We start from the raw sequence: 17,673 nt of genomic DNA on the forward strand, positions 1-17,673 counted from the left end.
TATTGCAATGCTAGAAGATAGATCAATATTTCACTTTTAGGGACTCTGGGAAAAAAAAAATGAAGTCAACAAAAAGCAGCACTATCCATTCTTCTTAGCTCCATGTCCAACAATATCCTTAGTCAACTACTGATGTTGTGGGTAGTGGCATGATCAGCAATATAGTTTGGCTGTTATTCTTTGAAGATATCTCCACTGCCCAGTTAAATCCAAACTTTACATTCTGTTTGTCACTTTATTTGTGATCTATACTACTAGTTTGAAACTATTTCTCCTCAAAGGAACTAAGTTCATTTATGTCTTGTGAACAGGTCCAAAATCTTTGCCCGGAAAGTCTGTGTACAAAGTAGTCTAATAATTTTGAAAGTAGAAATGCTGAATACAAACATGCTGGAATACTTTCTCCAAGAAAACGGATAGCTTTTACTTCCCTTTAGCTATCATTTTTTTTTTTAATAAATCTGATTCTCCTTCTTGAAGTCTTCTCATTTTTATCCTTAATTTCATGTAATACACAAGCAGAGCTTTAATGTAACTAATTTAAAAAATATTTTTTTGGATTAACCTTATTTATATTTATTTAACTATATTTATTACTATAAATAGTGAAGCACTGAACTTTTACCTAAAATTCTTAATGAGCCTCAGAAATTTTCACTGAAGAAACAGTTTGCATGCTACTTTGCACTGGGAATGTAATTTGTAATTTCTATTACCTGTCTTTAATTATGCTTTGTTTTGCACCACGAAGTGCTATCTGAGAACATGAACTAGATTCCTTTTTTGATTAAAGCAAACTCAGAGATGCACTCCAGGAATGCACCCAGTGCATTCCAACTCAAATGAGTATTCAGTTCATAGGACTTGACTACAGCTAGTCCAAAGTAAAAAATAAACAAACAAAAATAAAACCAAAAAACTGGAACACCCTCCCCCACCCCGAAACGTGTTAATGTGCATGTCAGATGCTGCCAACTATTTTGTACTTCAGACCCATTCCTATTTGTTCACACTACTTGCTAACGCAATCAACCACAAAGTTGCAACTGTGAACATCCAAGAAGTAGCAAGTGGGTAAAAGCAAGGAGTGAAATGAACACACAGGTCAGACATGTTAAACTTTTCAGACTCCACATTAAATATAAATATGAAGCACAGAAATCTTGTTTGTAATTTATAAAAAAAAAAATGTTTATTCAAATGCATCTGAGTATCCAAAATAACAAAGTATTCTTGCAGAAAGATTTATTAGAAAGTTGTCTAAGAAAACCACCTTTTAGTATAAAACATATCGATGGATTTTTTTTTTCTTTTAATTTTAAAAAAATCAGAGACATTTTATCCAACAGGTAAGCAAATTGAAATCTGATTCAACGCTCAGTACCTAACTTGAAACTGTGAAGTGTTAAGTACCATGGAAAACTTATTTTAGGTACCTCTACAATAGTTCTGTTACCTGTAAAACTTATTGCACACACAGTGACTCAGTGTCCTCTTCAAAGGGAATACTATTTGAATTCTGCTTGTATCACATCGGAAATTTCCTCTATGGGTTGTTGCCACTGAAATGGATGATCAATAAGCATACAAAACATATTTTCTCTCTTTCATCCTAGGGTTTTGACATTAAATATTTAAATTAATTTTAAAAGTTGCTTTGGAAGTCTAAGCTGTGTGAACCTAGAGCTTAGCACCATGATAGATGAGTCAAATAGCAACTAATCAAACAAGCTTGCATGCAAATTTCCTGTCATTTTCAAAGGGGTGAGGAGTTTCTAGGTACTGAAGAGAAGACCAATGTTCAACTAGAAATTCATTAAAGTTTACAATTAAAGACACAAAGCTTGATCATACCCTCAAATACTATGCAGACATGTATTTTTTGAATTCTGCACAACACACTGTTTGCAGAGGAACAACAGATGATTCAGCTATTCAAACAATGATGTGTCTCAGGGCATCATTCAGCCAGAACCTTATGGCAGTAAAAAGAAGAAATGTAGTATCAATTAAAAATTTTCTTCAGAAGTTCAAAAAGACAAATGATAATCCCTCTCTTCAAGGAAACACTGCATTAACATTTACATATTTACTCATACTTCGCATTCATGGACTAAATACAGAAGTTTGGTATAAGAGCTCCTTAGGGTCGTTTCCTTCCAACCCTCCTCTCCATCCCACTAATGACCTGCCAGCTGACCTGCACTCCCAGCTGTGAGAAGCATTAACTCAAAAACCACAAGACCTCATATAACCAAAGCCTTGCTGAAGTCAAATTAAGGCACAAGCTGCAAAATACTTTCACTAGTGAAATTCCGACTCCAGTGAAATCAAAGGGAGTTTCATGCCCTTCTAAAAGATACCTGCCTACAGAGAAATCACAGCCTCTGCTACACCAATGCAAGAGACCAACTAACAATACAGACACAGATGTGTAAAGTCCCCAAATCTTCTCCTATCATCCTGTCTGAACATCTCACCTCTCCTCAGCATTCTTAATGCCTAGAGAACCAAGAGTTACATACAGTGATCAAAGAAAACAGAGTACCATGACAAAAGATTAAACAGGTGTTATTCTTTTGGGGAACAATCTACCCAAATCAGAAAACCTGATATAAGACATCAAGAGGATTCTGTTTGGTCAGCTTCCTCCCTATTTTAGTCTCAAGTGGACTAAAATTCCTACTTCAGAGGAAAAAAAAAATACTTCACACATCTTCTGAACACAGCCAACTATTTAACTGAGTATTTCTCTGGAAAATATTCATGCTCCAGCTAGCAGAAATATATCTGAGATAGAGAGTCAGAGCATACGTAACAGTCTTAGAAAGTAAAGAATTATTATAATTTTTCAAGCTGGGTTTGTTTTTAGAAGAAGTAAGCAGCCAAGTAGGGAAGAACCTACCCTTTTGTAAGATGTAAAAGATTTTTGATACTCTTCAGCATCACTCCCAATAGTTTTGCTCCATGCCTCCCAATTACAGCAGACACTGGCTCTGGTGCTTTGAAAATTCAGTAACCAGTGAGATTCACTTGGCTTATTCTGAGAAGCAGCAAAGGAAACAAGGGTTTAACTGTGTTCAGTATAACATGGACTTTCTAAAACATGAATTTAGTCAAACTTTCAAAGGATTATCTTTATTTAGGTACACAGGAAATGAAATGTGACATTATATAGAACCAACCATTCCAGTGCAACACAATGAAATGGAAAACTAATATTGCTAATCACAACAATTGCTCATGTCACGGCTTTCTGTGATTTTTCTTTAGGATTCCTTTACTCAGCATGACCTCCAAAGAGACATCTGTGAGGTTTACCTGAGGCCACTGATGTGAACACCAATAAAATTCACATCCATTTTTCAACTCCTGTTTCTTTTCTCCCTGCAGTCACAGTGCAACTTTTGGTGTTAAATCTCAATTATTATTTATTTTAATCTATTCTATATTTTATTCCATACCCCTATTGCTTTCTCTTAGGACTTGGACTAAATTTGCAGGGCAAAAGGGGCATCTTGTAGACAGCTTATCTCTCTCCATTTAACTATCTTGCTGGCAAGTAATTCTCCCATGCCCATTCATCTGCCAGGTCTCAGAGAAAAGCACTACAAATGAGGGCAACAGGAACTTGGTCTTGCCTGTCCAAAGGAAACCAGCCATAAGAGCATGGTCCTTATATCCTTATATCCTCAAATTATAATAAACATCTTTACTTTCATTTCCCTCCTCAAATAAGCCTGTGACTAAAATTATCAGTACTCCTCAGCAGCTGCCTAGTTCACAAACAACTGTGCATACAGTATCCTACCTTTTTTCTTCCTATTCCCAAATATCAGTGGCAGAAGGGAAAAGGTAGTAGGGGAAGCATCCTGGCAGAGAAGCTAGGAGGATACTGTCAAATGTGCTCCTGCCAACCAAGAACTCATCTGGTATCTTTAACCAGGAAGTGTCAAAGGGTACCAAAACAGAGAGTTTAAAACTGAACTGGTAATTCAGATTACTAAAAATAACATCCCAAACTGTGGTTTAAGTTGCAAAGGGATCACCTCTATCCTATGATGAGAGTCATGAGACATTGTAACCTGTCACCTGAGTATTCCCCAATTACAGGCCCAAGATCTGTAAGCAATTTTTTTTATTTACATATGCTTTTGTTGTTTTTGCCCTTCATATAGCTCTTGGGTTTATTACTTCAATCAGACCTGTTCACTCATGTGTGCTGAGAATGCCTTAATGCTCTGTGAATCACAGATAACACAGAGCTTTACACCTTATTTGGTGTAAAAGAAGGGAAATGGATTCAGCAGAATGTAAAAAAAAAAAAAAAAAAGAGTTAGCAAGAACATGGCTTGTTGTAAAAGTACAGACATTTATCAGTTATTAGTCATTAGTCGAAACTGATAATGATGGGCAGTCAAGCATAGTGCTTCTCATCTTTGTTTTCAATGATAAGTGCTGCCTGCTGCCAAACAGTGCCTCAAAATGGAGAAAGGTACTTAAACTTGCTTCAGATGAGCAACTGGGTGCATGCCAATTTTTTACATGAACAGTCATAAGCATGTTCCTGCACAGCAGGATGTGATCAAACTATTCAAAGCTGTAAAACCAGGTTTGCTTGCCAGTTATGTTATTGCTTCAAGATCAGTGTATTACAGACGATACGTTGCCAGCCATGAAACCACTGTTTTTCCTTACAACAAATTCTACACCTTTAATATTTAAAACTCTGTATAGAACTGACTATTCCCAATTTAAAAAAACAATTTACAGAATTAAAGTTAGGACTGAAAACATATCAAGCACACAACCTCCTGAACTATAAGCCATCTCTTATTTTGCTTTAAAAAATCACTTCCTTCAAGCCGTACCAATTAAAAGGTCCCCTTTCTTCTCTAAACCAGAAGAAAAGTAATTGTAATGACTTACCCAAGTTCTCAGCTTCCGCTCCCAACCCTGTAATCATATTAACATTCCTGTCCATAAGGTGTGATGTGGTTAATAGGCGGTTGCTAGTTTGAGACATTGCACTGTATTGCCTCCTGCTGGAAACCACTTCTTTAAAGTATTTTATGAAGATCATGAAATGTGACTACGCCATATGTAATCTTTATTAAATGTCTGTCACTAATTGGATTACTCAAGCAAGAAAGATTTTTGAAGAAAGGCAGAACTGTAGTTCAACTGGAGAAATCAGTTTTTCCTTGACCAGTTTAAGACAAAACTGAACATTACAGAAAAGAAACTGATGTTTTACTTCTTATGACAGTCAGCATCTTTCTCCATTTTTCTTTCAGAGGATCAGTCATAAAACGACTCAAGCTCCCCAGTATAACACTATATCTGTTCGCTAACAAACATATCTTAGCAAATACAACCAAACAGTTGAGTTTGTTTTTTTAAGGGGGTTGGTACAGGAGAAGATGGATGTCAATGTTTAGCCACGCTTTAGTTGTTTGTTTTTTATTCACTTGAAAATACATACTAAAAGTAGTATCAAATATTTGAGTTTATACCATTTTATTTGTTTTCACACATACAAAAAGTAGTTTGCATATTTGCTCAGCAATCTAGTGAATGATCTAAGATTATATACACATGCAGAGCTCAATACAGTGACAGAAGCCTCTATCTGCTTCCTAGTAAGAAGTAATATTCAGGTTTGAAATCTCAAAAAAATAGGCAGAGGTTCTTGGGTGGTATGACTGAAAAATACATGTTCATGGCCCTTCCAAGACATGGACAGCACTCTTCATTTTTTGATTCAAAAATTATTAAAGTAAAATTCAAATAGAAGAATCACAACTAGCTAATCATTGTCACGTGTGCTGCAATAGCAGTCCAGTTAAATGCAACTTAACAGCATAACTACCAGAAAAACTATTGCAAAACTGCATTTCAAAGACTAGTTGAAAGTAATCTGTATTTACTAGGAAACACACAGTTTATAGAATATCCATTTCTAAGAATGTAACCTATTCCTTACTTGAAATCAAAGCAATGTGTTCAAGCTGTGAAGGCTTTTGTGTTATTGTTTCTTACTGAGCAAAATCAGAAATCCCCAAAAACCTATGTACTACTTATATTCAGTGTGCTCAATCATCAAATGCCAGGCTGTTGTGAAGAAAACCATAAAGAAGGATAGCAGATGCAGCTTCATTAAACACAGTCAGTCCAAACCCTTTTTATCATATAGGCAGTTTTCTGTCATATGGAACCAGTTATGACGGTCCCTCAAATGACACTGCTGTCTCCAGCACTGCACACAGCAAGCAGGAACAGAGAGCAACATGGTGTTCACACAATGCATCATGAAGCATTTAGCTTCCATTGCCCAGTGACCTCTGAACTTCAAAAATGTTTCTTCCAGAGGATAGACACAGCATGCTAATGGTTTACTCTATTTCTGCTTTGTCTCAGCCTGTTTTTATCAATCCCCCCTCATACTTGATGTCACCTCCACCAAAAAGATTTTAACTTGAGATGTTCTGAATGCCTGAGGCGACCTCAGATCTAACTTCCAATAATTTGTATTTGTTATGCTAAGCATATACATCCCCTGAATTATATCTAGTCCCTTTGTGGTCTAATGTAGGAATCCCTCTTCTATTGTTCTTGCTGTTAGCACTGTAATAACTACCGCTATTGCAATGTTAACAAAAGACTACTAATAATTCAAGTACAGTATGAATTCCCAAGGAATCATCAAGTGAGAAATGCAGGTTGAAATGGTAGCTTCAGTTCCAAGGACCTATTTACTAGATTCAAGAGTTACAGCCATAAAAGCATCACATATGTGAAAACACAACACATGATCAATAGTGTTCTATTAATAATAATTAATTTAAAACAATGGTATTATAAATTGCAAAGTTATTACAGTAGTACAGCTTAATACCAAATATTAACATTTTCATTTAGTGGGTATTTATTATTCTATTAGTTTATTTTTTCAGCTGCACTATCTACTTAACATTATCTGTGCTTTTTGCTCACAGGCCTAAAGATGGTTTTGCAAGTTGTGGCACTTGAGCCATTACTATGTAAAATACTTATCTTTATTAATTTCCAAACTTATTACTTGGAAAAGATTACTCCTTAAACAGGCAGCTTGAAAATCAATTTAATTAAAACGTATATAAAAATGCTTACAATGACATTCTTTTGACATGTGCAAAAGTTTTATGGTCCAAGTACGCCTGAAAGTCCACTTCTACAAAGAAGCCAAAACTGACAAAACAAAAACAAAAAAAATCAAAAGATCTTTCTCTATTGGTGAAAGATTTTCTCTTATAAGCTGATCACTTTTTAAATGCCCTGTACAAAGAAGAAAGAACATAAACTTTTGGCAGGACTGTTGGATGTTTCCTATTAGCTATGCTGCTCATCATTATTGTAAAAACAAAAGAACGTAGACTGAAAAGGTAAAGTTCCACCATTAACATCTTCCAATATTAACAACCTATGCAGGGCATACTGAATAGACACACAAAATATTTAAGGACCAGGCAGGTGGGGCTTTCAAGGTTAAAGTAGGAGAGAATGCAAAACCAATGACTGTAGAAAAATGAAAATTACAGGGTGTGTAGAAAGGTCTCTCTTACCAAGAGACTTCTCAATACAACATAAATTCAATCAAGATTATTAATACCACTCAAGATCACAAACCTAACTTTAAACCTAATAGAATTAGTTAGATGTGGGCTAATTTTGGTAACTCGTATTAAAAATCTTAACTTTCGATATTGGAAGAGTCAGATGAAATTTCTTGCCTGGGATAAATACATAAGGAGTTTCATCCAGTCTAAAATCTTGTCTTTTTCTAGGAGATATATCCCCTCCTTGGACTGCTTCTCCCTACAGCTTGTTGTTATTGAGATAAATCTAGGTTAAATCCAGGAAAGGAAACTGTGGGGAAAAAACCCCCAACAAACCAAAACAAAACAGGAAAACTCTTCCATGAGATAGGAAAAGCAAGGAGACTGTCTTCATGGTGAAGAAAATTAAGACAATACTCTTCTGTGAAAATAGGACATTGCAGGGAATGAGTGATTTGAGCAGAAAAAGGATCTCAGGTTCTTTCAAGTCATGCAGCAGAAGTGTAAGACTGAGAGTCAAGGACCACATGCTTATTTTTTATCTCCTGAATGTAAAGCAACAAAGGGAGGAATTGCTTGCATTCTTGTATGAGGTACATTATCTTCCTTTAATGTATATTTCTGCCACTTATAACCCTTTACAAATCCTTGAGTCCCAGTTAACTGTCATCCAATTCACTATACCAATACAGCATACTGCAAAATTAAACCCTTAATAGCTTTTTAGATTGGTCAATACACTGAAAACCATGCCGTTTTAAAAAAAAGGAGACTGTTATTGATCAGATACAAAAAATACAAAAATAACTTTTCTCGTGAAACACACTGATGCCATTTCAATGGCCACTACTACCATGAAGAAACAGCTGATCAGCCATTTACTACAAAGACTCTCTGTAAGATTTTCAACAGAGAAAAGTAAATGAAATAATTTTCTTCCCCAAAAGTAAAGCAAAAAAAAAAAAAAAAAAATTAAAAATTTGGTATTGTGATGATATACTTGTAGAGACTTACTTGAGACAAAGCAGCATCCCGTTGTTCTATTACCGCATTCATTTCCTCAGCTATTATTTTCTTTTTACGTTCTTTGGTCCTGTGTATTCGATTCAGAATTATAGCTCCATTCTTCAGTATATCAATCCCTGTGTCTGCATTGTTTATTCTGTTCAGTAATTCCTGTAATGTCTACCAACAGCATTATATGTTAGTCAGACATGAAGTTTTAATATATTTTATTTAATATAGGGTTTTAATTAATAGGCACATGTGAATTGTAAATTGACTGAGTGAAGTTATTGAATTTTCATATTGCAGCAAAGATGTACATTATTAGTGTGTCAATTCTTCTTTTTCCCACATCTTAGTTCTTGAAACCCACTCAATTGAACTTAAGCCTCTAAGATATAAGACTGACATCAAGAAATCTCCTCAGAGAATGGCTTACCATGTCATTTTCTTCAGGGTTAATATTTTCTAGCCTAGAAAAAAGGGACACAGAAAGCCTGATCAGTAGCATTTCCTTAGTGCAGCAAAATGAGTTCGCTTTTTAAATCTTTAGAACCTCAAGTAATTTCATTCTACTAGTCTTTAGAGTCAACCATGACACTGAACATATTAAAGTGCCACCTGCTCGACTCCATCTTTCAATAATGCTCCATATCTTCAGCACTGACTTCAGACTGTTAAGTTATTAATGTTTACTGCTATATATGACTACAAGGATCAATTGTTCATATGTGCTTAGATGAAGAAAGTTCCCCAGCGATAGAAATGACTGATGCTCTTATTTTATTTATTTCTGGGCTTACAACTTTTACCTGACGTTGTATTTTTGTTGTTTTTACTGCACCGCAAATGAAACAAGACAGGACTTCTGTGGAGAATTTTAGTTTTTTCCATTTTCAGGTAATTCTTTTTTCATGTCTCTCTTCCAAAGTGAGGAGAAAAACCTAGCTGAAGTTTCCTTAAAAGTATATGGATTTTATATCTTGCATAAAATAGCAAGCTAGGCCAATTCTCTGCAAGACCCTTATTTAATTCTGGAACATCCGCCCTGCACTTTCCTCCCTTTCTGTTTCAACAGAACATATATTGACCTGTCAAATACAGCGATAATACAAGGAATTTAGTCACACAGCATTGAACACTGGCTGTGCAAAAGCACTGAGTGATAGCACAAAAATCTGATAAATGGGATAGTATGCATTTTATTTTACCTAAGGTTAGTTATGTGGACAGCATATTATTTAGAACACTTATGTGTATTTTTAAGAGAGACCTCTTTTCTGCAAAAATGACTGTACTAAAGTTACCTTACCTCACCATTGCTTTTTACTTAATGGTGACCTCTACTAAAAGTAGGTCTGTCACTACCATATGATATTTTAAAAGACAGACGTAGTACCATTAAACATCTACTAAACAGCAACATGCACTTTTTCAACAGTGCTGTGACAAGTGCTGCTCTGAAGCCAAGATTTTTGCTAGCAAACATCATAGAGCACTTGACAGCACACTAGCACCTTTTACATTAAAGCATTAGTTTTACCGGATAACAGTACATAAGGCATAGTAAATCCACCAGTACAGAAAACAGTACAGAAGATAATACAGAAAACAGTACAGAAAACAAAACACAAACAAAAAAGCCATAATGGACTACCAGTGTACAATAGCTATTATATTTATATGGAATTCACAAGTAATAACTACTCCAACATATACACTCAGCACCAGAACTAAACAAAACAAAGTAAAAGTTAACCTTTGCTGGGTTTCACTTGTATTCATAAAGTAACACAAATCATAAATTAACAAACATAAATCCAAATTCTCAGAACTGGCTCCTTGACTTGGATCCTTGTAGAGTTCCTGCTTTAGGTTTTTACATTACTCTAAGTGCCACTTCATGTGGGACTTAAAAATGGATCTCCAGCTAGTTTGTATTCACAATGAAAGGAACGGTATTTGTCAAAGTAAATTGGCAGGACTGACCCAGCTTCTCCAGAGGACTTCTACCCTGCTAAAAGTGTGGGTCAACAAAATCACCCAGCCGACCAACAGGCTGGGTAAGCAAGACACCTTAGGGGAGAATTTGGGGTGGGAAAAAGAACAGGAACTGCTACTGTAAGTGTATCCCTTCAGCATACTACTGCCACAAGGGATCTGTCTGTAGGTGTACATACACCTCCTTAGGTGACAGTACTTTTTAAAAAGCAGGATCTGGAGCTGTGTATTTGCTCTGCTGCCTCTCCCTGTGCTGTGCACAGACAATAAATGACCCTTGGGTCTCTTGTGATTTCAAACAGCAGTATCCAAGAATTCCTCTTTCCCCCCCTTCTACACACATTCTGCTAACGTAACCCCTAGGGCCAACAGGACTGAAAGAATTTTGGTTGTTACAGTTAAATAATGACAACAGAATTGCTCCAGCTGCTAATTTAAAGAAAGCATTAAAGTGTTTGATAATGGTTGGCAGGCTGTTCAATATTGCCCTCTTGTAAAGATCTCTGATTGGAGTAAATCCAAAGCAGATGGAAGAAGTGACCTATGCTCTAAAACTTGACGAGTGTGGCACAAGTAGCCCATGTTTTTTAAAAAAACCCAAACCTCTATGTGTACCATCTCTGAGACAGAGAGCTTGACCTTTTGAACCACCAGCATCAGAAAGAAAATATTAAGGGTGGTAGTTGGAAAATTTCCAAGATTCCAGAAGAAACTCCAAAATGAAATATAATAAAACAAATCCCTCATGGCTCATCCCACCATCTCTGCTCCTCCCAAAGGATGAGGTGAACTCAAAAAAAAAAAAAAAATTCCATTCAGCCACAGTAATAAACTACTTAGAATAAAGAGGCTGAGAAAAGTAACTTCCTCATGAGGTTGACTGCATCTGAGAATGCAGCATCTCAGTATGACTCTTCTCACTCACAATCCTGGCTTGCTCCTCTCATTGCAAAATGCAGGCAGATATAAAAATATGTTTCTTGTCAGCTCAGCTGAGATGTTACCACAGTTAGTAAAGATGCCCAATGTTCTGAAAAGCCTGAGTGCTGGAGCCAGGCTGGTGTTCCAGCAGAAATCTTGGCTCCACTCAACCATTCCTTGTTTGCAAGGTGTATGGCTGCTTGAATAAGCATCCTGTAAACTTAGAATAAGTGGACCAGAGAAAAGCAGCTGAGCCTGTTTGAGGCAATCCTGCCTTCTTGGTTCTGTAATGCCCAAAGACTTCAAAAACAGCGAAGAAATTTCTTTAAAAAAAAAAAACAAACCCACAAAACCCCACAAACCAATAATCACAACAAGAAATGTTTCCCTGTAGTATACCATTGCTTTTTTTTTTTTTTTTTTTAAATATCACATTATCTAGAAGGTGCTGTCACATAGAGAAGTGATATGGGTCAGAGATGAGCTGTGGTCAGCTTGACCTTGGTCAGGTTCACAAATGGATACAGTCACTGTGGGCTGAGCTAGTGCTGAATAGAAAGTGATGGAACAGAGCAAGACATCTTTGAAGTTTCTTACATTTTCTGATATAGCTTAAGGTATTCCTATCAAACTTGCACTTTGGCTGTATGGGTAGCAAGGTAAGGAAAGAGGCAGATATTAAGACATCGGATGCAGTGATCATGATGATTACTTGAAGATAAAGAATGAGTTTTTCTTCCCTGCAGGGGATTGCATATGGCAATTAATGGCCAGTAATCCATTACCATTAAGTACTTGCTGCATGGATGATTAACGAACTTTAACAAACTTTATAGTGGGAAGAAATGAAGCTTTTGGGCTCTCTACCATTGTGGCTTTTGTCAATTGGGATTTTTCCTTTACTGCTCTGATGATTCACTCTACAACTGTCAATGAAAATAAAAGCACGTAACATTTTTCAGAACCCGTCAGAAACATCTTTGTGCCCTGTGGGAGGCACAAGCCAGCTTGCAATCTGCCTGAGGATTTTGTTCATAGAATCATAGAATAGTGTGGTTTGGAAAGGACCTTAAAGATCATAGTAGTTCCAAAGATCTTGAGTTTATGCTAACAACTTATACACAGTTTCTTTGATGTTTGGGGCCATATAAAACTCTCTTGCTTTCTTTACTCTTGGAACATACAAAATTAGACAGGAGAAACTGGCAAAACTGGAGTAAGGCTCACAGTTATGATGCTTCTTATGGGAATTTAAAGCACACTTGTAATTTTCTCAGAGACTGCAGCTCAAAGCAAGATTTCAGATGCATGGCCTCTGTAGAGACATTTACTCTAATTGTGCACTAATTCCTGTGGGAGTGGAACCTCCTAATACTGCTGTTGAGTCATACTTACAGGCTGTGACAAACTCTAGAAACTTGTAAATTCCACAGAGTAATGGTGCACAAACTATGTGCAGATTACTGAAATTTATTTAGATAACATTCTCTGGCCTTACCTACAAAAATATCCAAAAGAAAATGACTGGTTCTCTGTTATAAAGAGGAAAGTCTGTTCTTAGTAGAATCAATTATTTAAAACATATTTTCCTGCCATTCAATTAACTAACAACTCCACCTATTCAGTCACCTACCATGCAAAACTTCTCTGTTTGCTTTGTATTTCTCTTTGCAGAAAAGAAAAATAGGAGAAATTTATCAGCCACTCTAGACTTTGAGGGACTACCCTTTATGGAACTACTGCAGATGCCCACAGCTTGGATGGAGGATTACATGGAGAGGCAAATTGTAGCTTCAAAGCTGCCTATGAACTATTCTTGATCTTCCTCTCCTGACTTAACATTTCTGTTTAACTTGAGATTGCCTATTTCTATTGTGTTAACGTGACATACATAAAACTTTATGAAGTATTAATTATACCCTTATTGCCTTACAAACTGTTCCTACACTAAAGATAAGTAAAAATACATGGGTTTTTTTTCTCTGTCACCCACATCATTAGTAGAAATTTTGCTGCATGAAATGTCTAGTGGGCTTAAAGGCTTGATTGATTTCCTATACATTGCAACTTCTGACCGACATTCTGGTACTGTGTCAAAAGATCCCTATAACACATTTGTCTTATTTATCCCTGAATAAATCAATAACAATGCTTCTGACTATATTTTTAATTTTTGTGATCAAAATTATTCATCTTGCTCTCAGTGTCCAGAGAAAAATACAGTCTTATAGGATGGCTAACATAACCAATAGGACAGTAAGACTAGCACTAGCCTGGTATTTTGTCATAGAGAAGTTTGTGCTAACTTTATTCCTATCTAACCACCGTTGAGCAGTTTATGAAAGTGACTGACACAACAACCGTTTTTGCATAGGGCAGGAAATGTATACTTACTCTTTGAGAGACGCCTCTAAATGCTGGATACGTAGAAATGCTTCATCTCTCTCTTCATTGGCTAACCTAAGCCTTGCCATGACAGCCTCATCACGTTCCCGTTGAGCAGAATAAACTTCTTCCACCAGAACTGCAAAAGTAACCAGTGTGTTTAACAAAGTTTGACAGGGAAAGATACTACTAGATGCACTTACCAGCATCTCCTAAAATCAACATTTCTTCACTGACCTCAGATTACTCTGGATAAGGTTGTATTACTCTTCAGATGCAACATTAAATTGCTGTTGATTGCTAAAATGAATACTTTAAGGAATGCAATAAAGCTATGTGTTTTCAAATTCACCCCTGTATAATCAGACAGGGAAAGGAAGTGATTTGCTTTGCATTCTGAATACTTGCGTAATGGAAAAGTAATTCTTAAAGCTCAGGATCATACAAGAGACTAATAGGTTTCTTCTAGGACACAGAGTTAAAAGTAATGATCCATTAAAACTACTTCTACCGTCACACTGTTTCCTATCAGAGTGGCACACTGATATTAGATATTAAAAATTCTAATATTTTCATAGTCTGTCTCTGGTATCACAAGAGTGGTACAGCTGGCATCTATCTCTCCTTCTCTGCCAAGCCTTTACTTTATTGTGTAATATACTGTTATATTATCTGTTACGGCATACATGGACCTTGGAGCATTAGGTGCCAATAAACTAAGATTTACTGTCTATCCTTGGGAGCAAACTAACACCTTCAAGTCATTCCTCATCCTGAGCTTACATTTTCTCCCTGCCTCTCCCCGTCAATATGCCTAACACCAGCTCTGGCATACTGCCAGAATCCTTACCTCGACCCTGTCTCCACTAAAATCTTTATTCATACTTTCATCATTTCCCTCTTCAATACTGCAAATCTCTCCTCACAGTTATCCTAAAACCCTGCAGTCAAAATGTCTAGGGACTTTCAGGATGCTATAGTAAGACCGTTATCACTGCAAGATGGAGGATCGTATCCTCTCCAGTTGTCACAGGCACCTCCAAAAAACTCAGCAGAGATCTGTAGGTTCCAGAATTCTCCATGCTCCCCTTCCAGTCTGCCAAGCTGGTGTTAAGCCACAGTCTCCTAACACCATATTACAGTCTCTTTCAAATTCTGGCACTTCTCAGGAACCTTCTGTATTAAGCCATTGCTGCTGGGCTTCCTTAGCCCCTTCAGAACTCTCTGCTCCTCTCCAAACCACTGCTTAAGTCATTAAGATCTCAAAGAAACATTTCCTCCCTCTACACTTTAGACTAGAGCTTTTATTCTTCCATTCTTACCTCAACTGACATCACTTTTGTTGCCTTTATATTTCAGTTTACTCTTACTTCACCCTTGTACATTATTGTACAAAAACTTCACAGTGTGATCTAACATAAAACAGTTTATGGTTCTTCACAGAATGGAACAATAGCAACACAGTAGTACATTTTGGTAGCAGCTATATTGCTGGCACAAAATATGTTTTATCAGTACCAAAAAAAGCCCCCAAACTCTCCAACCAACTGAAATACAAAAAGCAGTAAGTTTCCATACAATTCACAAGCAGCTCAGATCACCAGGGATGGAAGATGAGCGAAAGAATGAAAAGAAAAAGATGTTCAAGGTAGGAAAGCAAACCTCTTGTTCTCAAGCTGGGGAGAAGAGTGCTACTGAGGAGTAAGGAAGCATTTTTTGCAGGTTGAACAATAAGAGCAGACTGGATGAAAGAAGACAGGGAAAGAGTAAATGTTACTTCTAGAAGTGCAGTCCCTTCTCTCACATAAATGTGCAAGGGAACTGCAAGACTAGTCATCAGGTCAGAGCTGTAACAAGTTGTGTCCCAGCAAAAAAAAAAGATAAAATCAGGATCAGAAGCACAAATCTTGAAATGTACTCAAAATCTAAGAAACACTGATTTCATTCTCTTCTATTTGAGTATTTACTTGTTCCATAAGAATAGTGTCTTTTTTCTTGAAGATTTATTTCTCCTGTTTGTAACAAGAAAGCTTTTCCGGATGTGGAATGTAAAAACTAAAGTATGAGTAAAGCAGCTGTAAAACTGCATGTGCACAGATAAGTAGTCAGAAATAAATAGCAGCACTTGCACAGAATAAATCCAGTCTCCTCAAAGGTAGGTGGCTCAGCAACAAGAACAAATTTTATGAGGTGGGCTGTGCGTTTCAGCTCACCAGACTTCCACTTAGGTTGCTGAGACCTGTGATGGCAGGGAAACTAGTGCCTCAGCATTGACGGCATGGGTAAACTACATTGCAACTGCTATGTCCCAGTTGGATCTGGAAAACACGAGTAGTTTAATTCGGTGTGACAAATTATTACCTATCTGTATTTTAATATATTTGTAATTTACTGGAAAAACTATAGTAAACATCAGTTTATCTAGCATCATGCCGGACGCACTGCACAGAGAAGCCATTCCATACAGTTGCAAGTGGAAACATTATGTAATTTTCATAATGAAAACAATTGCTGGAATGAATAGAAAGCTGTCTAAAATAACTGAAAAACTGGTATTTATTACTGTTCTGGGGTTAATTATTTTCCAGATTAGTTAACTTTTTTCTGGTCTCTGGCTGCATCCCTTCTTGTCAGACCTTATGATATACCCACATCAGCATGAAAACCCACAATTTTCTATTGCTACAATAGATTTTGAGCATAAAATTACACTTAGAGACTCTGTGTTTTGGCATATATAATTCCCTATCTGCGTAATTATAACCAGTGGTAATAATGAGTATACAGGCTTTTTAAAACCAGATTGCTGCTTATTTGTTCTTAAAGCAAAGTAATGTGTATATATAAAGGTATGAAAACATTCAGAAAAAGATATTTTAAAAAGTTACTTAAAAATCCTGATTATCTCAAATCTTATCATTCATGATAGCAGCAGCCTAGAGGCTAATTGAACACTGAACCCTTCCCCCACCCAAAGGTCCGTTACAAAATACTGTTTTTTAACGATTGGCTATGGCAAAGTAACTTAAATTGAGCAACTCTTTCTTGTTATTTTCTTATCCTTTCACTAAATTAAAGCATTGGAGTAAATATCCCAATGACTAGATCCACCAACTACATTAAAAAAAATATACATAGTAGTTCCATATCAATTACAAGCATTTTTGCTTCTATTTCTTAAAAGCAATATAGCAAGTTAATTTTTTCATATTAAAACAGATTAGGGAGAGTGTAGAAAACAATGTAAAATGCCTGCATGGTAATCTAAGTTTAAAAAAAGATACTTAGCTACATGGCATTTTAATACCATGTAGCAATACTGACACTGACCACAAGAAATTACAAGTTTAAAAAATACCCGAAGACCTTATCTAACTCATTTTAATGGTCTACAGAAGGCTAGCTCACCTGCTTCCTTCACCAGTCAAAGCTTCTCCTCAGTTTATGTCAGACATTTCTGTTATCCAATGCCTATACATTTCTGACTTTAATATTTTACAAATTTATTTTTTTAATATTATATGGAATATTACAACAGTTATACAATTGCAGGTAGTCTGAAGTATGATGTTAACATTAAGGTTCACCATTAAGATGGATGAGTCACAAGTTTAGGACCATAAAGATCACAGGATTCTTCAAATAAATCACTGAAATACATACATCTTTGGGCTGTACAGCAGCAGCAAAACAAAATATTTTGTGTCATATTTAGGAAAGTATGCAAAGTATAAGGTGTCCAATGAAAAATCTGTGAGAATGT

General features: G+C 36.3%; 1 protein-coding gene across 2 annotated transcripts in view; it reads right to left on the reverse strand.

The window, feature by feature from the left end:
* The window catches only part of MIPOL1 (mirror-image polydactyly 1), a 171,032-nt gene that overhangs the window by 113,138 nt on the left and 40,221 nt on the right, over positions 1 to 17,673 (reverse strand). For both annotated transcript variants that reach the window (XM_026849995.1, XM_026849994.1), the window contains 3 exons: positions 13,920 to 14,049; positions 9,043 to 9,076; positions 8,613 to 8,783 (listed from right to left, as the gene is read on the reverse strand). In XM_026849995.1, coding sequence (XP_026705796.1) covers positions 8,613 to 8,783; positions 9,043 to 9,076; positions 13,920 to 14,049 — 335 coding nt within the window. The remainder of the gene's footprint in view (positions 1 to 8,612; positions 8,784 to 9,042; positions 9,077 to 13,919; positions 14,050 to 17,673) is intronic.

Source organism: Athene cunicularia (assembly GCF_003259725.1).
Source record: "Athene cunicularia isolate RWA chromosome 5 unlocalized genomic scaffold, athCun1 chr5_part1, whole genome shotgun sequence".
Taxonomy (NCBI): domain Eukaryota; kingdom Metazoa; phylum Chordata; class Aves; order Strigiformes; family Strigidae; genus Athene; species Athene cunicularia.